Source organism: Hyla sarda, chromosome 1, assembly GCF_029499605.1.
Source record: "Hyla sarda isolate aHylSar1 chromosome 1, aHylSar1.hap1, whole genome shotgun sequence".
In the NCBI taxonomy this organism is placed as follows: domain Eukaryota; kingdom Metazoa; phylum Chordata; class Amphibia; order Anura; family Hylidae; genus Hyla; species Hyla sarda.
In genome coordinates, this window is record NC_079189.1 from 358,399,011 (window position 1) to 358,422,368 (window position 23,358).

The 23,358-nt window shown below is 43.9% G+C and overlaps 1 protein-coding gene across 1 annotated transcript in view; it reads right to left on the reverse strand.

Annotated features, from left to right (window-relative positions):
- The window catches only part of RCL1 (RNA terminal phosphate cyclase like 1), a 30,472-nt gene extending 11,814 nt beyond the window's left edge, over nucleotides 1-18,658 (reverse strand). The window contains exons 1-7 of the mRNA XM_056522243.1: nucleotides 18,439-18,658; nucleotides 12,863-12,934; nucleotides 8,278-8,453; nucleotides 8,073-8,147; nucleotides 6,406-6,530; nucleotides 5,930-6,055; nucleotides 1,792-1,948 (exon numbers count right to left, since the gene is read on the reverse strand). Coding sequence (XP_056378218.1) covers nucleotides 1,792-1,948; nucleotides 5,930-6,055; nucleotides 6,406-6,530; nucleotides 8,073-8,147; nucleotides 8,278-8,453; nucleotides 12,863-12,934; nucleotides 18,439-18,574 — 867 coding nt within the window. The 5' untranslated portion in view covers nucleotides 18,575-18,658. The remainder of the gene's footprint in view (nucleotides 1-1,791; nucleotides 1,949-5,929; nucleotides 6,056-6,405; nucleotides 6,531-8,072; nucleotides 8,148-8,277; nucleotides 8,454-12,862; nucleotides 12,935-18,438) is intronic.
- Between the last annotated feature and the right edge of the window lie 4,700 nt (nucleotides 18,659-23,358).

Genomic DNA, 23,358 nt, shown 5'->3' on the forward strand with positions numbered 1-23,358 from the left:
AGGTAATGCTAGCAGAATGCTAGGGAGTATAGGAAGAGGTATTAGCAGTAGAAAGAGAGAAGTTGCTGTATAGAACACTAGTGAGACCTTACTTGGAGTATTGTGTGCAGTACTGGGGACCAGAAGAAAATAGATACATTGGAGAGAGTTCAGAGAAGAGCTACTAAACTAGTACATGGGTTTCAGGATAAAACTGACCAGAAAAGGTTAAAGGACCTCAGACGGCAACTTTCACCAAATACATGCTTTTGAAGCTGCACACACAGTGCACTAGGGCTTCAAAAGCATATTCTTGGCATACCTTTATCAATACATTTGGCTGTTTTATACTTACAAAAACTAAGTTTTATAATTGGTCCGGCAGTCAGGCAACAGTCGGAGAGGCAGAGCCTGGAGTCTGCTCTGCTCCGCTCTCTGCTTACGTTGTGCAGCTGATTGACAGTCGGTGCGTGCCCTGTGTGCTAATAAGCTGTGCTAAAACTCCAACTGTTGCCTGACCAATTATAAAACAGCTACATTTTTTGATAAAAAGGTATGCCAAGAGTATACTTCTAAAGCCGTAGTGAACTGCGCAGCTTCACAAGAATATTCTTGGTGGCAGTTGTGCTTTTACATGTATAGTTGGAAGACAGACAAGACAGAGGAGATGTGATAGAAACTTTATAATACATAAAGGGAATCAACATGGTAAAGGTGGAGAGCATATTTAAAAGAAGAAAGACTACCACAAGAGGACATAGTTTTAAATTAGAGGGCATTATAGTGGTATTGTAGGAAGAGTAAACACTTTATTAGGATCACCCACAGAGTACACATGATCGTGGGGAAAATGGCACCAAGAAACCCTGTGATTAACAATATTTTTGTTCCATCAACTTCAACAAGAAAAACTCCAATGAACCCCTCATAGTAGGATTCTAGTATCCTTAAAAGAAAATTGGCTAAATATTTTAATATAGCATTGCAGTGAGTATAATGTAATACTGACAGATATACTGTGAGGCTTTTGCATGAACCGTTCAAAGGGCTCCATCCCCATCCCGTATGCAGCCGGGCGCTTATTCGTCCACACATGGTGGGGCTGGCTACAGAGGAGCATGTGACGATACAAGTCACTGTGTCTCCTGATAGCAGAACAGGAGAATAGCAAGGAGCGTAGTGGAGGAGGCAGAGAGACATCTATAAGTGTCTAAGTGGTCAGCCTCAATGAGTCCTCCGGCTCACTGGATTACAGCATGCTTTATATGTATATTTTCCACTTCAGTAAATTTTGGACCAGTGTACCCATTGGCTAATAAGGTTTTCCAATGATCCTGACAGTTTCAAAATGTGGCACATTTATCCCATTGGCTCAGGCTGTTCGAAAGAATGATCCGTGTGAAGATGTGCCAGGTTTAAGTTTACATCAACTATTAATTGGCTTACTTTACTACAAGATTTTATGCTACAATTTTACACACAAGCTATACACTTTTCATACAAAGCGATGCCCAGGGTTTACTAATCCCTACCCCTTTTCTCAAGTGAAGCACAAAAGCGTAAGTTGTGAAGAATTTTGGCAAATTTGCAATAGTAAACATGCCAGTGTGTGTGTATGTGGGAGAGTTTCACAACAGAATATGCGTGCCGTGGGCCTAAAGTACTCAATTGTTGAAACATGAGGTAAAGCACAATTTTTGTGCGATAATGTGGCGCAGTTAAGGTCTATACTACTATAAAAATATATACCCTAATTAACACCTCCATAGGGTGCATTAAAACATACACGCAAACTTTCCGGTACCAACTTACTCTATAGATTTCTTCCAAAAGCAGCTTAGCACAGTTCTTGCCTAAATCTTCTGGGAGTACAGAGACTCCCTGCCCCTGTGGGTTTGATGCAAGATCAGCACTCATTACATAGCCTTCAGTTGTTTCAGCCACTAGAGAAAGACCAAAGCCAGGAGACCTAGGAGTGAGGGGGGGAAAAAAACATTGATATTTTTTACACAGATCCAGAGGCAGAACAAATAACCATGAGGCCCCATAGCAAAACTTGAAATGGTTGTCCTATTCCACATGACCACAAGTTCAGAACATGTAAAATGATTGATTATTTTGGTCTCACTTATGCAAAGGAATAATGCACACAAAAGATGTCAGTGATGGAATAATGCACACAGTGATGTTGCAGCACAGAGATAATGCACACAGAAAAGTTATTGCACAAGGATAAAGCACAATGATGGAATAATGCACCCAGTAATGTTACAACACATTGATAATGCATGCAGTGATGTTACAGAACAGGAATAAATGCACACTGTAATGGTACAACGATTAAATAATGCATATAGTGGAGTTCCAGCACAGCCATAATACAGGTTACAGACAGTACAGCGGTATGGCACACAGCGATGTTACAAACACTATTATATAGTCACAGTACAGTAATAATTCATACCATGACACTGACCATATCATAGCACAACTACATAAACTATGACATTACACAACAACAAAAAAAAGTAACATACTGTACATTTACATCCTGTACATGACGCAAGCACTGGAGCGGTGCTCACATGATGACTCGCTGTTAACAGAGGACATCAGCGAGGACACTGATGTCCTCCATCAAACCCTTAGATAGTGTGATCAACACAGATCACGGCATCTTCGGCAATGCAGGATTTGAATGGATGATGGCACGGCCATGGGGATCCGATCAATCAACATGGTGACCTCAAGTGCCCTTACTTGCTCCCATTGTTATCCTGGGGTCTTCTTCTATGTATAGCACTGAACAGTATTAGCAATCTAATGATTGCTATAAAGAAGTGTAAAAAAAAAAATATTGTAAAATAAAAGTTCTTCAAAAATTTGTAAGCGTTCCTCCGCCATTAAAAATTTAAATCGCTCCCTTTTCCCATTTTACCCCAAAAAGTGTAAAAATAAATTAACATATTTTGTATCACCGCGTGCCTAAATGTCCTAACAAAATATAATGGTAAATTATTCTGTACAATGAACAGCATAAATATAAAAATAAAAAAATCCAAAATTGCTGCTTTTTTCTCACATCACATTCCCCCCCAAAAATTATTAAAAAGTTACACGCAAAAGTGGTATCGATAAAAACTACAGATCATGATGAAAAAATGAGCTCATAAAGCCACGTATAGGGAATAATGAGAAAGTTATTGGTGGTCAAAATAGAGTGATTTTAACCCCTTAAGGACCACGGGTTTTTCCGTTTTTGCACTTTAGTTTTTTTCCTCCTCACCTTTTAAAAATCATAACCCTTTCAATTTTGCACCTAAAAATCCATATGATGGCTTATTTTTTGCGCCACCTCTGCCCCTGCACGCCCGCTGCAGTACGTGTATTTGGGGGGGGGGGGGGTTGTGATGGAGGGAACGGGGTATGGGGCGGGGGGTGGGGGGAGAGAGAGAACGGAAGGGCTAATAGTTTATCTACACAGGGTGCCTCCAGCTGTTTCAATACTACAACTCCCAGCATGCCCTGACAGCCAATAGATGTCAGGGCAAGCTGGGAGTTGTAGTGGTGAAACAGCTGGAGGCACCCTGTGTAGATGAACTAAGGGCGGAAGTCCCCCCCAGCAGGCATCAGTGACGTGGTGCCCGCTGGGCAAGTCTGCTTGGTAGTGAGCACACTGCCAGGCAGACAAAAAGCATTTTTCATATAGTAAAAATAAAAATTAAAAGCAGGGAGGGGGTTAGGGATAGATTGGCAATAGGCAGGGACAGAAAAGAAAAAAAATATAGGATGGTGGGAGCTACCCTTTAAATGATCTTTATTCACTTTTTTTCTGCAATGTTATAGCTCCCATAGGGGACTATAACACTGCACACACTAATCTTTTACATTGATCACTGGTTTCTCATAGGAAACCAGTGATCGATGATTCTGCCGCTTGACTGCTCATGCCTGGATCTCAAGCACTGAGCAGTCATTCGGCGATCGGACACCAGGAGGCAGGTAGGAGACCCTCCTCGTGTCTAACAGCTGTTCGGGACGCCGCGATTTCGCCGCGGTGATCCCGAACAGTTCCCTGAGCTAACCGGCTTAATAGCGCACGGCACCGCGATCACTGCCGCGCGCTATTAGCCACGGGTCCCGGCCTCTAACAAGAGGCCGGGCCCGACCCATCGTGGCCCTGCGTTATAGAAAGGGAAAGGACTCGGTACGTCCTTGGTCCTTAAGGGGTTAAACATACTAATTTTGTTTAAAAAGTTTGAGTTTAAAGCAGTACAGTACAGTAATAGAAAAGCATGTAATCATGGGTATCATTTCAATCATATTGACCCATAGAATAAAAAAAAACTAAATTTTTACTGTAAAGTGTACAGCGTGAAATCAAAGCCTTAAAAAATTTGCTAAATTGGGGTTTTCTTTTCAATTTTTTAAATATTTTTTTGGTTGCGCCGTACATTTTATGGTAAAATGAGTAATGTCATTACAATTGGTCGCGCAAATAACACGCTTTCACATGGATCTGTAGATGGAAATATAAAAGTTATTATTTTTAGAAGACGAGAAGGGAAAGAAACGAAAATGCAAAAATAAAATTGTCCGTGTCCTTAAGGCCAAAATGGGCTGTGTCCTTATGGGGTTAATGAAGCGATTTAACACCCCATAAATAATGCAAAAAGTAATGCAATCTTTCTTTGCTATCACTAACTGCACCTTATGCCTGAATCTAGCTGCTATGCCCTTTGCTACCCTGTTGAGTAAACTCCCAAAACTGTTACACAACAGCCCCTTCCAAACAATGTGGCAAAAGACCTAAAATGGATAAATTGTGTTTATTAGGGATGTCCCGATACAGATACTGGTATCAGTATCAGGACAGATACTGGACATCAAGGAATCAAAGTTGATTGCGGCATCTAAAAGTCCTGAAGTTAAAGGGGTACTCCGGTGAAAAGCTTTTTTTTTTTTTAAATCAACTGGTGCCAGAAAGTTAAACAGCTTTGTAAATTACTTCTATTAAATAATCTTAATCCTTCCTGTACTTATTAGCTGCTGAATACTACAGTGGAAATTCTTTTACATTTGAAACACAGAGCTGTCTGCTGACATCTCTGTCCCTTTTAAGAACTGCCAGAGTAAAAGGAAATCCCCATAGCAAACATATGCTGTTCTGGACAGTTCCTAAAATGGACAGAGATGTCAGCAGAGAGCACTGTGCTCATGATGTCAGCAGACAGCTCTGTGTTTCAAAAAGAAAAGAATTTCCGCTGTAGTATTCAGCAGCTAATAAGTACAGGAAGGATTAAGATTTTTTAATAGAAGTAATTTACAAATCTGTTTAACTTTCTGGCAACAGTTGATTTAAAAAATAAAATAAAATGGTTTTCACCGGAGTACCCCTTTAACTGCCGGTAGCTCAGCTTTGAGGACGGCCTGAGGTTCCTTACCGTGCTCCGTGCCATCCAATGGTTGCTCCTATACTGCTGCTAGCCATGGCAGGCAGTAGTAATTAAGTCCTGATAACATTGATCAATGCTATGGCATAGCATTGATCAGTGTATGCAATCTACAGATTGCATGTAATCGTGCCCTATGGGGACTAAGAGGGGGGAAAAAAATGTATAAAAAATAAAATATATAATAAATGAACTAACCCCTTCCCTAATTAAAGTTTGAATTACACCCCCCCCCTTTTAAAAAAAAAATTATATAAAAAAAAAAATAAAACAAACAACCCCCCTTTCCCATAAAAAAAAAAAAAACCCTGTCACATGACATAGAAAAAAAAATAAGTATTGGTAATTGGTGTGGGCAAGTACTTAAAAAGTATCAGTACTTGTACTCTGTCTTAAAAAAATGGTATTGGACCATCCCTTGTGCTTATGAAATTGAAAATAAATAAATAAAAAGGAGTGAAAAAAAACACTCTAGTACCAAAGTTATTTACACTTACTTCCCAGAATTTGCCCCTTTAAGGTGGTCTGTGTGTATGTAAATATCTGGGAGAAACTTATTCAGAATGCTTCTTGCAGACTCTACTATTCTATTGCCAATTTGTGGTGACACACGAACAGAATATCTATCAACCAAAGGTTAAGGATAAAATCTTATATTGCAATAAAATAAAAATGAAAGGTCAACTCCACAACACTGACAGCTGTGAAAGAAAATTACATAACTAGGCAAAGCTTTTAGGAAACTATTCCAAGCATGAATCAAAAAGATTTCCATCTCCACCCAGTAGGGTGTTCCATTTAAGCCATCTCTGTGCATTTAGCGTTCAGAGCTTTATCTGTCCCAGGCCGATATTAGCACCAAGTACAACAAATGGTTTAGTTAGAGAGTGAAACTGAGAAAGACTAATCGTCCTGACATTTTTAACATGTCAATAAGAAAACTCTGTATACAGCACTTTGACTAAAAGGATACGCCACCCCTCGGATACGCTTAATTTTGCCAGGATCCGTCAGAAGAACTGGTCTGAGAACCTTTCTTACTGGACATGAAAATATTACTTCTCCACCTCCTCCAGGTGGCATCCCTCTTTTCAAAATCTGGAAAGACAAAATGTAGAACAAAATAGTTTAAGAGATAACTTGTAATATTTGCATGAAGAAATAATCTCCGCATCAAGCTCATCCTTTTCTCAGGCTTTTCCCTTCATGAAAGTTACGATGGGGGAGATTTATCAAAACCTGTGCAGAGGAAAACTTGCCCAGTTGCCCATAGCAACCAATCAGATCACTTCTTTCATTTTTCACAGGCCTTCATAAAAATGAAAGCAGCAAGCTGATTGGTTGCTATGGGCAACTGGGCAAGTTTTCCTCTGCACAGGTTTTGATAAATCTCCCCCGATGTGTATAAATCCAGCCTCCACTAGCTTACATGTATAAGCCACCCTTCTACAGCCAATGAGGGGTCTACTCCACTATTCCAAATTACACTTCTCTTAAGAAGTTACTTTTTTTAATGGTAATTTTCATTAAACCAAAAGGAATACAAAAGACAACCGAACAAAAAAACTCCAGGTGGCACACCAAGAGCGCCCAAAATATAACCAAAGAATGCTCCGTACAATAGTCATAAGAGAACCATCACAACGACACATATTACAGTATCCAGAATCCAACACAAAAGTGTCCCTTCTGTCATCCCCTGAACAGTCTGCCTTTCTCACTGAACAGATACATAGGTTGGGGATAGCAGAAAAAGCTGACAAAAGAAGGGTGCTCTGAAATCTGTCAAGAGGGTCTGCGAGCTAGGTCTACAGCAGCAATAAGGTAAAAAAAAAATGTTATTACCATTTAGAAAACTGCTTAAAGGGGTACTCTGCCCCTACACATCTCATCCCCTATCCATAGGGGATAGAATGTCTAATCGCAAGGGGGGGGGGGGGTCAGTGCAGCGACCCCCCGCGATCTCCGGTGCGGCAACCCAGTCATGCGGATTAATGAAAGCTAACCTAACCCTGTAAAAGATCTTAGAAGTAACTAATTTCCTCATTTCCAAAACGTCAATACCACTGTCTCTGTAAGATCTTTATTTTAGGGTCTGGCACCTCCAGAAGGACCCCTGGATCTAAACTAACAGAGGTCAGATGAATAAGGCCTCTCTCGGCCAAATTGGCACTAAATCACTCTTGCCCTGATTTTTCTCAATATCCTTGGGATCATATTAAAAGGAGGAAAAACATGAAGTAACCCCTTGCTCGAGCTAAGCATAGAAACATCATCCCCTAATAGTCACAAGGGGTTGGTTTACAAATAGAGACTTGTGTATGCCGTGGGAAGAGATCACTATCTGCTAACTGTATGTAATGCCTTCATACTCCTATAATATACAGGTTATATACTGTATTGCACTAGGCACTTTTGTTCATGTATATGTATGATTGTAAACATTGAGTTGCCATGACAGCCAACACATACACTGGTTTTAACCAATGAGATCCACATAGAGGCTGTGTCTGTAATTAACCAATGGATGTTAATTTTGAGATATAGATTAAATATATCATACTAAAAGCCAAATACAAGAAGCTTTATAAAAATTAATTGATCATTTTTTTCCCCTTAATATAAGAAAAAGAATCTTACCTTTAACTCAAAATGCTCACCATCTATACCGAACCTTTTTAACAAAGAAATGGCTGTGGCTTTTAGAGTATCAACCTGATAAAAAGAGGGGGAAAATTAAAAGTTAAAATGAAAGTTGCAATATAATTATTTTGCTACTCAATAAAGCTGTGACATGTCAAGATGAATGAAGAAAATGTATCCTACGACTGTTATAGCAACTTACCGAGGGGTCAATTTGATCATTGGTGATACCACGAAGGGTAATTTTTAATGGATGCTTCATAAAAGGAGCGAGGCAGATTAAACTTTCTAAGTAATAGCCGATAGAGCGTTGTAAATTACAGTCATGTTCCAAAGTTCCACCCAAAAGAAGGCCAGGTTGATAGTACAAGGAAGTACCTAGAAGAGCAGAAACAAAGTTAAAGGGGCAGTCCAGGAAAAAACAACTTTTTTATTTTTTTTTATCAACTGGCTCCAGAAGGTTAAACAGATTTGTAAATTACTTCTATTAAAAAAATCTTAATCCTTCTAATAATTATCAGCTGCTAAAGTGGAGTTGTTCTTTTCTGTCTGGAAACAGTGCTCTCTGCTGACATCGCTGCTTTTCTCAGGAACTGCACAGAGTAGGTTTGCTATGGGGATTTGCTTCTACTGTGGACAGTTTCTGAGAAACTAAAATTCAGCAGCTCATAAGTACTGAAAGGATGAAATTTTTTCAATAGAAGTAATTAACAAATCTGTTTAAACTTTCTGGAGCCAGTTGATATATTAAAAAAAAAAAAAAAAAAGTTTTTTCCTGGATAACCCCCTTTAAGAACTGAACTGCCTATAGGGCAAGCCTGGTAGACAATATGTTCAAAGCTAAAAAAATAACAAACTAGTATTATTCACTAAGTTTAGCCTGCATGTCCTTTAGTCTCTGTTTATCAATTTTCTTGGGAAGTACCCTATGGCATACTGCTGCATATAATTATATGAATCAATGTGTTTCCATTTATGTATTTACTAGATAAAATGGTGTATACTGCTTCTGACACCTTTAGATGCTGAGTGATACATTTTTGAGCCGAATAGCAGATCATCACTGCCATTATACAGCTCCCTATGGATGATGATCAATAGATCCCGCAAGAAATCTGGGATCCTTGATGCGGACCTCATTCTGATCATGCAGAACTGTGCCCAGGCAAGTATCATTGAAGCTGGGGTGTTACTGTAAATGCCAGAATCCCTTTTGATGCCATACTCTCTCACCCATTAGTGGGCTACGGGTGTGTTGTCATGACAGCAATAACAAAGTCATAACTGAATTGCCTCTCAGATTTAAACATTATCAGTTTTTTATATCACTGTGAAGTTACCTGGTGGGACTAAACAGATAAATAAAAAACCCTTGAAAATATGTTTAACACCTTAAAGGGGTACTCCGGGGGAAAACAACTGGCAAACAAATGTTTTCAAGTCAACTGGTGCCAGAAAGTTAAAAAGATTTGTAAATTACTTTATTTAAAAATCTTAATCCTTCCAGTACTTATCAGCTGCTGTATACTACAGAGGAAGTTGTGTAGTTCTTTCCAGTCTGTCTGTGTCAGGAACTGTCCAGGGCAGAAGAGGTTTTCTATGGGGATTTGTTTCTACTCTGGACAGTTCCTGACACGGCACAGTGGTCAGACTGGAAAAAAAAAAAAAAAAAGTACACAACTTCCTCTGTAGCACAGGGCAGGTGGTAAGTACTGGATAGAATAGATGTAATTTACAAATCTGTTTAATGGTCTATTCACACAAACAGAATTCTGAGTGGTAGATTTCATGCACAGATTTGATGCGCAGGATTTTCTGCTGCAGATCTCAATGTAAACTGACTGAGCACAGCTTGAAATCCTGTGCATCAAATCTGCGCACAATACTGTACGTGTGAATAGACCCTAAATTTGCGTCAGATGATTAGACATTTGTTTTCCACCCGAGTACCCCCTTTAAAGTGGGTCTAGCAGCAGGTTTGTAGGGTATAAAGTGAGGCATTGTTGTATAACGGTAGTGCAAAAATGTGCCACCTTTTATACGTTCGTATTTGGGTGCTAAGTATTAAAAAAAAAAATACCCAAGTCATACTCCAAGATATATTTTTCTGCCATCATAGTCATATATATATATATTTGTTCATTTTCCCCCACTAAACAAAGGTCATTGTCACCCTGCCATCAGCAGCATGCCACAGTGTGCATTTGTCCTATATCACCAACACACACTTTAGTCACTCTGCACAAGTGGTGGTTCTAGAGGCATAAAAGCAGCAGCGGGACTAGTTACACATTTGCCACCTGGACCCCTGGCATAGTTGGCTATCCTGTGCTGCAAGACAAAAATGTTCCAAACAGAAAAAAAGTGAAAAAATGTTGAGACAAAGTTGCATGTGTGAGGGCATCACAAACTCTGTTTAATAAAAACATACCAAAATAAACAATAACACGTCGGCTCTTCACTTGTACTTTGGTCAGCAGTGCTGCCAAGGTAGAATAACCTCCAGAAAGTGTTTTTTTCCTAAATTCCCATCAACAACTGACTGAGTTCTTATAGCAATTCTTATGTTATCATCACATTACTAGGTAACATCAGACAATATTTTATATTTGCTTTCTGGGTGAATCTCTGGAGGTTGTTAGCAAGCTGTAACAGAGTCATCTCAGGTTGTTGGCCGCTCCAGCACAAGTCACTTGATTTATAGAGTCAATAATGGATTACAGCACTGCAGCCTCCCGTCACACGGCCAAGCGTGATCCAGCTGCAGTACACATTTTTTAGGACAATTCAGTATTTGTTCAATTAAAGACTGGAACATATTTCCTTATATTGTCATTGGCCAGCTCACTAACCATTTCCTCTGGACGGCCGAAGCCACGTTTTACCATTATATTGCTTTACCTTAAAGAATTAACCTACAAGCTTCTGGTCATGGGACATCATTTATTCTTACAGTTGTAAAAGTATAGCTTGTTTATGTTTCACACACCCCAGCCGCCTTATTTGAGGGTAGCCTAAGGCGGTGACAAAGACTTTAAAGAAAATCTGTCGTTAGTCTCACCTGCACTAGCCTGTCGGTAAAGACACTGGAAGTAGAGGTGTCACTGATGACGATACTTACCTGGTCCATTCCGTGGCTCTTTCGCAATCGTCGGCAATATCTTTTGTTCCGGGCCAGACATGGAGCATGGGTGGAGCTTAGTGATGTCACTGCTACTGTTCTCTGCTGTGTCCCGCTGCTAGCAAACAGCAGCAGTGACGTCACTAAGTTCCGCCCATGCTTAAAGTCAGGCCTGTTATGGAAGAGCCCCAGCACGGAATGGGACCAGGTAAGTATCGTCATCAGTGTCACCTGCAGTAGCTGTCTGTACCGACAGGTTAGTGCAGGTGACACTGATGACAGATTTCCTTTAAAGGGGTATTCCGGGCAAAATCATCTTACCCGCTATCCAAAGCATAGGGGATAAGATGTCTGATTGTGGGAGACCTGCCACTGGGACCCCCATGATCTCCCTGCAGCACCTGCATTCTATGCGGGGCTGCATCTCCAGTTTCGGAAACCTCTGTGTTTCCATAGAATGCGAGTGCTGCAGGGAGATCGCAGGGGGTCCCAGCGGCAGAACACCCACAATCAGACATCTTATCCCCTATCCTTTGGATAGGGGATAAGATGTTTTTGCCCGGAATACCCTTTTAATTCCTGTGCTAGGTCTTTTTTTTATTTAGTGTTTTCATAAAAATACAAGTGCATTCCAAACACATTAGTCCACCTAGAGATGTGCATGCACTCTGTAGTCTGCATTATTCTTGAGCTGACACTTCCCCTGCCGCTGACTGGCTTTCTGCTGATGCACAATATAGCCAGCTTCACAGGAGTGAGTTACATGTGGATTTTTGTCAGTTCAGGCCATCACATCAGCAGTCAGGCAGTGACATGCGTCTGTAATAACTATTAAAAAAAAAAATGAAATGACACACTCATGAGAAACCGACCTAAGGGTAGAAAACTGTCAGCAGTAGGTGGGCACAGGCAACAGAGCGTGCGCATCCCAATGTTGTTGGGGGGACTAGTGCACTTTTCTTGCACTTAATAAATAAACAGTTTAATTTATTCTACTACTAACAAACACAAAGTCAAAAACTGTGTGCTTGGAGACAACAGTACCAGTCTTCACCTTCTCCAAGGCCTGTGAAGTAAAACAGTACTTTTGGTTTTTCCCTGTACAGAGCTACTCGTGACCCAATGCTGCGCAGTTACACCAGCTCAGTCTCATTCACAATTCTTCTGTAAAGCACCTGCTCACAAGCAAAGAACTGCAGAGAAGAGGCCATGTTGCTCTTTGGATCAGTCCCTGCAGAACCGAACACCGCCGAGTTATGTATATAAATAATACACCATAGTAAGAAAATCTCTATATCTTATCATAACCTCATGTGCTCTGCGTCATACCGCTCATAGTCATATATAGCAAATAGCAAACACATACATCAAGCCAAATTTACAGAAGAAACACAAGGTCTGCCCACTGGCTCTGTACCAAGCACTGAGAAAGAAGAATTCTGGGTGTGGTTAGTAGCTCGACTATAAGCTATTTGGAAGGACAAATTGGGGTGGGGATAAACTGCAGAAACATACTGGAGTACCTTGTCCAATGCTACATTTAAGAACAGACAGCAGTATACTAAACTCCATAAGCCACGCAATTCAGATGCATTGAGCCGAATCTCTTTTTTTGTCCCCAGCGCAGGTAAACCTATGTCCTGAGCTTGTCCGACACAACACTCACCTGTCTCATTGATCTCTATTCTAGTTCCATTGGTGATTTTATCCAGCAATCTGATCAAACTTGCTTCAAAGTCTGTAACAAAGAGAACGGTGGTTAGATGACATATGTACATACATCTCCTGTGAATAAGGAAATGTTCAATTCACACATTCAGGTATATAGTGAATACTCACATATTCTAATGTGGAGTAATCCCTCTAAGGCTGGGTTCACACCACGTTTTGTACTTACGGTTCCTGTATACGGCTGGGAGGAGGGGGGCGGGGCTTAATTGCGGCGCCCGCACTCAGCCGTATAGGGGAACCGTATTTAATGCATGTCTATGAGCCGACCGGATGTAAACCGCAGCCTCCGGTTGGCTGCATTTTCGGCCGTATGCGGTTTCCCGACCGTAGGCAAAAATACGGTCGATTAAGCCCCGCCCCCCTCCTCACAGCCGTATACGGGAACCGTAAGTACAAAATGTGGTGTGAAACCACCCTTACAAGTGAAGTACAAGACTGGAGGAAATAGATATATGTATTTATTTGGCCTAATATAATTGTTAATGGTTTTGATGGCAACATATCAAACTTTATATTCTCAATGCACTGAGGACGTCATGACATGCTGGCCTATAAAGGACAATACATTGTAGTGGATGGCTAAAGCTAGTTAAAGGAAATCTGCCACCAGTGTCACCTGCACTAACCTGTCAGTACCGACAGTGTCGGTGACACTGAAGACAACGGTACTCACCTTCTCCCGTTCCGTGGCGGGGATCTTCGGTAATTTCCTCCGTTAGCTCTGCTCTGGGCACCCGACTTGGGGCACGGGCGGAGCTTACTGCTGTCACTGCTGCTGTTCTCTTACAGCAGAGCCCAGCAGGGAGCAGCAGTGATGTCACTAAGCGCCGCTGATGCCGCAAGCCAGCTGCCGGGACTGGAGCTAATGGAGGAAATTACCGAAGATCCCTGCCACGGAACAGGATAAAGTGGGTACAGTTATCAGTGTCACCTGCATAATCTGTCGGTACCGACCGGTTAGGGCAGGTGACACTGGTGACAGATTTCCTTTAAAGAGTTTTTATTCTGAAAAAGGCTGCTAAGGACACCACCTCTCTGGTCCGCCCCGATGCCTTTGTTTACTTCCTTAGATGACGTGCTCTCCCTGTATTGCTGATGATGTTGCTAACTTACTGCAGCCAATACCTGGCCTCACCCGGGGTCTGTAGTGTGTTCAAAACATCATCCTAGGGGCACGTCATCCAGGAAGGTGGCGCTGGACTCAAAAACACAGGTTTTTATTTTGTATAGTGTAGATATCAGGCTTTAATTTTTTTTTGGTTTCAATAAAATTCTGCTTTAAAAGGGGTATTCCAGGAATTATTTTTATTTGACTATGCTACAGGGGCTGTAAAGTTAGTATAGTTCATAATATAGTGTCTGTACCTGTGTGTGACGATGGTCTCGCAATTCTTCTGTACTTAACGCCCCAATATTTATTTTTAACAGCATACAAAATTACTTATGTCTCGGGATTTCCCAGGTTGCAGTGCGTCGAGACCTGACATCACTAGTCAGGTGATCAGAGGGAGTCAGTCCTGCTTCAATTTTGCAACAGCTGTAGATACAGCGTAGTTACCCGCCAGCTCTGTTCTGCCCCCCCCCCCCCCAATTAATGATCAACCCAGCGGGGTACTACTCACATATATCAAGCACTGCCCTCCTCCTCTTTGTTGGGGGCCACTGGCGATGGAACTCTATATAGTACGCCAGTGGTCTTCAACCTGCGGACCTCCAGATGTTGCAAAACTACAACTCCCAGCATGCCCGGACAGCACTGGGAGTTGTAGTTTTGCAACAGCTGGAGGTCCGCAGGTTTGAGACCACTGCTGTACGCAGGAGAGGTTTGCTATGGGGATTTGCTCATACTCTCTGATTGGTCATTAGCTATTCACCAGAGCTCCTGGCTCTGGGCGGGTATTATGAATTGTGACACTGCCGCCCGATAGTCAAGGTAATAAATGCGGATCGCTGCGGGTCCTAGGAGTATGACCCGCTGTGATCTGTCCCTCAGCCCCTGGGCTACAACTCCCATCATGAAAAGAATCTGAGACCCATTCGATCTTAACTTAAAGGGGTTTTCCATGAACTTTTTTTCATATCAACTGACTCCAGAAAGTTAAACAGATTTGTAAATTACTTCTATAAAAAAAAAAAATCTTAATCCTTCCAATACTTGTTGTAATTGTTCTTTTGTGTCTGACAATAGTGCTCTCTGCCGACACCTCTGTCTGTCCCAGGAACTGTCCAGAGTAGCAGGAAATCCCCATAGCAAAGCTCTCCTGCTCTGGACAGTTCCTGAGAAAGACAGAGATGTCAGCAGAAAGCACTGTTGTCAGAAAGAAAAGAACAACTAAACTTCAGCAGCTGATTAGTACTAAAAGGATTAAGATTTACAAATCTGTTTAACTTTCTGGAGCTAGTTAATGAACTAGGCGTATCCCCTGTCCACAGGATAGCTGTTGATTGGCTAAGCAGGCCTCAATTCCCGCAAGTCTCTGAGGGTGGGAGCCACTCTGCTCCTAGGATGAGTGAATAGCCGGGCCTCATCTTGGAGATTGTGGGGGGCCACAGCAGTTGAACCCCCTGCGATCAGACACTTATCCCCTTTCCTATGGATATGGGATAAGTCTAGTCCCCGTCCATCACCATCAGCCCACTAAACATTCTCCACCACTGGATAGGACAGAGGATTCTTCTGCGCATCATGTGAGATTTAGCAAAACCTGTGCAGGAAAAACCTGTCCAATTGCCCATAGCAACTAGATTGCTTCTTTTATTTCTCAGAGGCCTTTTAAAAAAAAAAAAATGCTATTGGTTGCCATGGGCAACCAGTCAACTTTGCTCTGCACAGGTTTTGATAAATCTCCCCTACTCTAGCTGCCATTTACAGTTTAGATTTCCTTTAGTTTGTGTTCTGATATTTATCTTTTTAACACTTTACATCTACAACATTCTGGTATTAAATGTCCAAAAAATATATATTACGTGTGAAAAAACTAAATATAATAATTACAAAAAAATAAAACATAATATCTATTATTGGTAATTATTATTATAATAATATTAATAATTATAGCTCGATATTTACTTGTCCTAATGTCCCTAAATCACATTAAGACGGCAATTATTATTATAACTATTTTTATATAGTGCCCTTAGTTCCAGGGTGCTGTGCATATGATAAGGGCTTCATATACATATAACACAAATGCGAGTACAATGGTCCCCAAACATATGATGGCCTCTCAGAGACCATTGTATGGTGAATGCAGCATCAACATACGATGCTTCTGTGTGTCTGGGCCATCGTAAAACGGATATCCGGTAGGGGTGTAAGAAAAAAAATCTTTCACTCGATTATCGCGATTTTTCATTTGGCGATACTGTATAGATTCAAAATATTTTTGAATCGATCCTTTTAGAGATGTGGAATTCGTATCTACTGACGCCTGGGACATGTAGTTCTGGGCACCAGGCAGGTGAATTTTTCCAGCTCGTGCAAGCAGGGCCGGACTTGACAAGCGTGTCTGCGCTCTGGGTGTATGGAGCGGGCTCCCGTCTGGTGCCCGCTCCGTACTCTGCGGCCCCCGGCTGATTTCAGTAGCCGGAGGCTGCCGCTAATAGCCAGCATGTGGCGCTCAGCAGTCTGTATGGAGCAGGCTCCGGAATCCTGCCCGCTCCATACTCTGCAGCCCCCAGCTGTTTTCAGTAGCCGGGGGCCGCCGCTATTAGCCAGCATGCGGCAATTAACCATTTAGAGCATGCTGGCTATTAACCATTTAGAGCTTTGACAGCAGCTTCTAAAGGGACCTGCGAATGCACCCTGGTGGGCTAGATCGCGCGCCCCCCCCGGCAGCGCGATCGGGGGCAGGCGATCCACTGTGCAGGTAGCTGGAGGGCTTACCTCTGTTCTCTGCTGTCCCATGGCTCTGTCATTGATAGAGCCTGGCTGGACTAGGCTCTATCAATGGATCACAGAGCAATGGAGTTCAATAGAACTCTATTCATCTGTCTGAGGAATCTAATGATTCCTCCAAAAAGTCTAAGTGTATAAAAAAACATAAATAAAAACATGTAAACATAATAAAAATAAACATATTTGGTATCACTGCGTGCGTAAAAATTGCAATATATATCGTTTTTGAGACAGAATCAGGATATTGCGATATATCCTCTTTAGAGATGAGCGAACTTACAGTAAATTCGATTCGTCACTAACTTCTCGGCTCGGCGGTTGCTGACTTTTCCTGCATAAATGAGTTCAGCTTTCAGGTGCTCCCGTGGGCTGGAAAAGGTGGATACAGTCCTAGGAGACTATTTCCTAGGAATGTATCCACCTTTTCCAGCCCACCAGAGCACCAGAAAGCTGAACTAATTTATGCAGGAAAAGTCAGCAACCGCCGAGCCGAGAAGTTCGTGACGAATCGAATTTACTGTAAGTTCGCTCATCTCTAATCCTCTTGTAAACAGAATCGGGATATATCGTATCGCCATACGTTTATCTTGATAAATCGGGATATATTGTATCGCCAAATTCTTGCCAATTCACACCCCTAATATCCGGCAGCGCTGCCTGCTTCAGCTGCCGCCGGATAGCCGTTTAATATACCCCGCTCAATGATACTTACAGGTCCCCGCCGCTCCGTCAGTTTGCCGTTCCTCTGCTGCCGCTGCCCTGTGCCATCGCTCTCCGTCAAGAGCGACGGTGCAGGGCAGTGGCGACGTACTGATACAGCAGCAGAGAAGTGGCGATCTGACGGGCCAGAGCGGCGGTGACATGCGAGTATCATTAAGCATCTGTCTGTATGTGCCTCCATGATTAGTGTCAGTGTTCCCTCAACATACGATGGTCCGCCTGGAACCAATTACCATCGTATATTGAGGGACCATTGTACAATGAACGTGAAACAGTAAACAGACTGATATAGAGGGCCCTGCCCGCGAGGGCTTACAATCCACAATACCACTAATATACAAAACAAAAACTTGGTGAAAAAACACAAAAAAAAAAAAAAAAAAAAAAAAACAGTACAGGTTCTGATTTAGTTCTTACATAGGAAAACATTATCTAACACAATATACATGACAAACCTACGTACACGTATGGTATCCACCTGGTGGAGATGTAAAGGGTCCATCAGCCAGTTCTACTAGCCACAAAGCTGATGACATATGGACCTATAGAAGTCCCAGAACTGGAGATATGTCAGATGAAGTAGTGATCCTAGGGGCAGACATTTTGCTGAGCTGACTGTCATAACAACAGTCATTGCCAACCCTGCCAGAGATGGCTGATAACAGAGAACAAGCAGATCGGCTCACAGATACTTGTTAGTAACACCTCCTACACGGTACAGCAGTGTTCACCAACCAGGGTGCCTCCAGCTGTTGCAAAACTACAACTCCCAGCATGGCCGGACAGCCTTTGGCTGTCCGGCCATGCTGAGAGTTGTAGTTTTGCAACAGCTGGAGGCACCCTGGTTGGTAAACAGTGCGGTCCAGCAATGAACACGCAGGAATACACCTTACCCCTGATTCCGGGGCTCTCATCCTTCACCCTGATGCCCTGGATCTTCACCGGTCTCCCGCTTAAGGTGGACAGCACAAGCCGCTGTCTGAAGAAATTGCAGCCCTCAAAACGCAGGCAGTGCCCCTTGCTCGCCATGCCACCCAGCTAGAACCTCCGCCTGGACCAGCTGCCAGGAGCACGCAGCAAGCACACGTGGTTTGGAATGGGAAGTCGGATGGAACGCTCGCACTGCCTTTTTTTTTGTTCTCAAAAAACTTTATTAGCAACTGTTTGCAAACATGATGTGTCAAGTTACTCGGCTATTTTAAGTGCGCAGCAGTCGAAAACAAAGAGATGTCCAGCTTTTATTATACTGTATAGTAAGAAAAATCTTCATCTCAATAGGCAAACAAGGATTTCTTAGAGGTCAGAAGCAGTACTAAGCTGATTTCACATGGTGCAGTTTATTCGCTTTTTTTTGTCATGGCAATTTTGTGGTGCTTTTAACCAGGGCTCAAGGCCTGCAGGAACGTATAGGAACGGAGTTCCTGCATTTCTTCCACACCAGGAACACTGGGGGAGGTTTATCAAAACCTGTCCAGAGGAAAAGTTGCCAAGTTGCCCATAGCAACCAATCAGATTGTTTCTTTCATTTTTAACAAAGCCTCTGAAAAATGAAAGAAGCGATCTGATTGGTTGTTATAGGAGGCCTTGACTGGAAATCTTTGGTGACTTTGCATACTTTTTTTTTTCCGATGACTTGACCCCTGCCTTTTAACCTGTTAAAGGAGTAGTCCAGTGGTGAACAACTTATCCCCTATCCTAAGGATAGGGGATAAGTTTGAGACCGCGGGGGGTCCGACCGCTGGGGCCCCCTGCGATCTCCTGTACGTAGCCCCGACAGCCCGCGGGAAGGGGGCGTGTCGACCTCCGCACGAAGCGGCGGCCGACACGCCCCCTCAATACAACTCTATGGCAGAGCCGAAGCGCTGCCTTCGGCAATCTCCGGCTCTGCCATAGAGATGTATTGAGGGGGCGTGTCAGCCACCGCTTCGTGTGGAGGTCGACACCCGCTATCTGGCCGGAGAGCCTGGCCCCCGTACAAAGAGATCGCAGGGGGCCCCAGCGGTCGGACCCCCCGCAATCTCAAACTTATCCCCTATCCTTACGTTTTTCACCACTGGACTACCCCTTTAAACACACAGCCCATTTTGACAAAGACTATTCTTGCGTGTTTTTTTTCCATAATGTTTTTCTTTTTCCATTCCCCAGACCAATATGTGAGCTTGTTATTTGTGGGACCACTTGTACTTTGTCATGACACCTTTTATTTTACCATAAAATGTACATCGTAACAAAAAAAAAAATATTATTTAGTGTGGAAATTGAAAAGAAAACAGCACTTTTGCAACTATTGGAGGGTTTCCTTTTTTACGCAGTGCACTTTATGGCAAAAAATGACATGTTCTATTTATTCTGTGGATTAAAGGACATCTGCAGTGAAATAAACGTATCCCCTGTTTTATATCTAAGAGCCGAGGAACGTGCTCGTGAATCACCCAAAGTGCAAGAAAAAGTGAAAACATGTTACACAAAAAAAAAACAATGCAAAAAAAAGGATGCAGTCTATCGCAAGCCCTTCTCCGATAGGAGAGAGGCCCCCCAACCAGGGCCGGATCATCATTGGCGCTCATGGAGCGCCTGCTCTGGGCCCCCATCACATTCGGGAAATCCCTGTGTCCTGAAAAATCTTTTCAGGACACAAGGATGTCCCGGCGGTTACCTCTCTGCGGCGGCCCCCGCGTTAACTTTAAAAACCCATAGGCCATAGCAGTAGATCGTGACCCCGGTCCCCGGACCGGAGGAGCGGTGGTCGGAACACTGAGGCAAACAGGCATACAGCCTCCAGCCATACACAGTATATGGCTGAAGGCTGTATGTCTGTGGGGGAACTGTACTGCACCTAATGTGGGGGAACTATACTGCACCTAATGTGGGGGAACTATACTGTACCTAATGTGGGGGAACTATACTGCACCTAATGTGGGGGGAACTATACTGCACCTAATGTGGGGGAACTATACTGTACCTAATGTGGGGAACTATACTGTACCTAATGTGGGGGAACTGTACTGCACCTAATGTGGGGGAACTATACTGCACCTAATGCGGGGGAACTATACTGCACCTAATGTGGGGAACTACAGTGACCCCTCGACCTACGATGGCCCCGACATACGATCAATTCAACATGCGATGGCCTCTCAGAGGCCATCGCATGTTGAAGGCAGCATCAACATACAATGCTTTTTTTATGTCGGGGCCATCGCATAAACGGCTATCCTGCAGCGCTGACTGCTTCAGCTGCCGCCGGATAGCCGTTTACGGTGCCCCGTGAGCTCCGGTTATTGTCACTCACCTGTCACTCAGGCTGGATGTCTGTGGGGGGAACAAACTGCACCTAATGTGGGGGAGCTATACTGCACCTAATGTGGGGGAACTGTACTGCACCTAATGTGGGGGACTATATACTGCACCTAATGTGGGGGACTATGTACTGCACCTATTGTGGGGGACTATGTACTGCACCTATTGTGGGGGAACTATACTGCACCTAATGTGGGGGAACTGTACTGCACCTAATGTGGGGAACTGCACTGCACCTAATGTGGGGAACTATACTGCGCCTAATGTGGGGGACTATATACTGCACCTAATGTGGAGGACTATATACTGCACCTAATGTGGGGAACTGTACTGCACCTAATGTGGGGGACTATATACTGCACCTAATGTGGGGGAACTATGTCCTGCACCTAATGTGGGGGACTATGTACTGCACCTAATGTTGGGAACTATACTGCACCTAATGTGGGGGGAACTCTGCTGCACCTAATGTGGGGGGAACTCTGCTGCACCTAATGTGGGAGGAACATTGCTGCACCTAATGTGGGGGAAACTCTGCTGCACCTAATGTGGGGGGAACTCTGCTGCACCTAATGTGGGGGGACTCTGCTGCACCTAATGTGGGGAGAACTCTGCTGCACCTAATGTGGGGAGAACTCTGCTGCACCTAACGTGGGGGGAACTGTGCTGCACCTAACGTGGGGGGAACTGTGCTGCACCTAACGTCGGGGGAACTGTGCTGCACCTAATGTGGGGGGAACTGTGCTTCACCTAATGTGGGGGGAACTGTGCTGCAACTAATGTGGGGGGAACTGTGCTGCACCTAATGTGGGGGGAACTGTGCTCCACCTAACGTCGGGGGAACTGTGCTGCACCTAATGTGGGGGGAACTGTGCTTCACCTAATGTGGGGGGAACTGTGCTGCAACTAATGTGGGGGAACTGTACTGCACCTAATGTGGGGGACTATATACTGCACCTAATGTGGGGGACTATGTACTGCACCTATTGTGGGGGACTATGTACTGCACCTATTGTGGGGGAACTATACTGCACCTAATGTGGGGGAACTGTACTGCACCTAATGTGGGGAACTGCACTGCACCTAATGTGGGGAACTATACTGCGCCTAATGTGGGGGACTATATACTGCACCTAATGTGGAGGACTATATACTGCACCTAATGTGGGGAACTGTACTGCACCTAATGTGGGGGACTATATACTGCACCTAATGTGGGGGAACTATGTCCTGCACCTAATGTGGGGGACTATGTACTGCACCTAATGTTGGGAACTATACTGCACCTAATGTGGGGGGAACTCTGCTGCACCTAATGTGGGGGGAACTCTGCTGCACCTAATGTGGGAGGAACATTGCTGCACCTAATGTGGGGGAAACTCTGCTGCACCTAATGTGGGGGGAACTCTGCTGCACCTAATGTGGGGGGACTCTGCTGCACCTAATGTGGGGAGAACTCTGCTGCACCTAATGTGGGGAGAACTCTGCTGCACCTAACGTGGGGGGAACTGTGCTGCACCTAACGTGGGGGGAACTGTGCTGCACCTAACGTCGGGGGAACTGTGCTGCACCTAATGTGGGGGGAACTGTGCTTCACCTAATGTGGGGGGAACTGTGCTGCAACTAATGTGGGGGGAACTGTGCTGCACCTAATGTGGGGGGAACTGTGCTCCACCTAACGTCGGGGGAACTGTGCTGCACCTAATGTGGGGGGAACTGTGCTTCACCTAATGTGGGGGGAACTGTGCTGCAACTAATGTGGGGGGAACTGTGCTGCACCTAATGTGGGGGCCTTGTATCGACGTTCACTCACATCGCGCTCCCAGAATTCAAGGGCCGGCATGTCCTGATGCCGGCCCTAGAGCGGGACGTGCGTGAACATCAAGGGGGGGGGGGGGACACTCCATGTCCATTTTGCTTGGGGCCCCCAAATTCCTTCGAACGGCCCTGCACACAGGCAATCACAATCTACATTCTATAAAATGTTTTTCTAACAAAAGGAACACTTTAAGGGTACGTTCACACGGGCAGATTAGCTACAGAATTTCCACAGCGTATTTGCTGTGGAAAATCCGCAGCAGATAATCTTCTACCATTGAATTCAATGGGTCAGAAGGAAAATCTGCAAAACTGCCTCTATTGCGGATTTTCTGATGACCCATTGAAGTCAGGCTGCATTCACATCTCATTTTGTACATACAGGTGCCGGATCCGGCTGGGGGAGGGGAAAACCAGGCGCTCCCGTACCCCAGCCGGATCAGCCCATAACTCCATTTACTTTAATGAGCGGCCCGTAGCCAACCGGAGTCAAACAGTGACTCCGGTTTGCTCAGTTTAGACCCGTATGCGGTTTCGTAGTATACTACAGTTTTAGGTCCGGTCCAAAACCGGATACGGGTGAAAACTGAGCCGACTGGAGTCAAACGGTGACTACGGGCCGCTCATTAAAGTCAATGGAGTTACGGGCTGATCCGGCTGGGGTACGGGAGCGCCCGGTTTTCAACTCCCCCAGC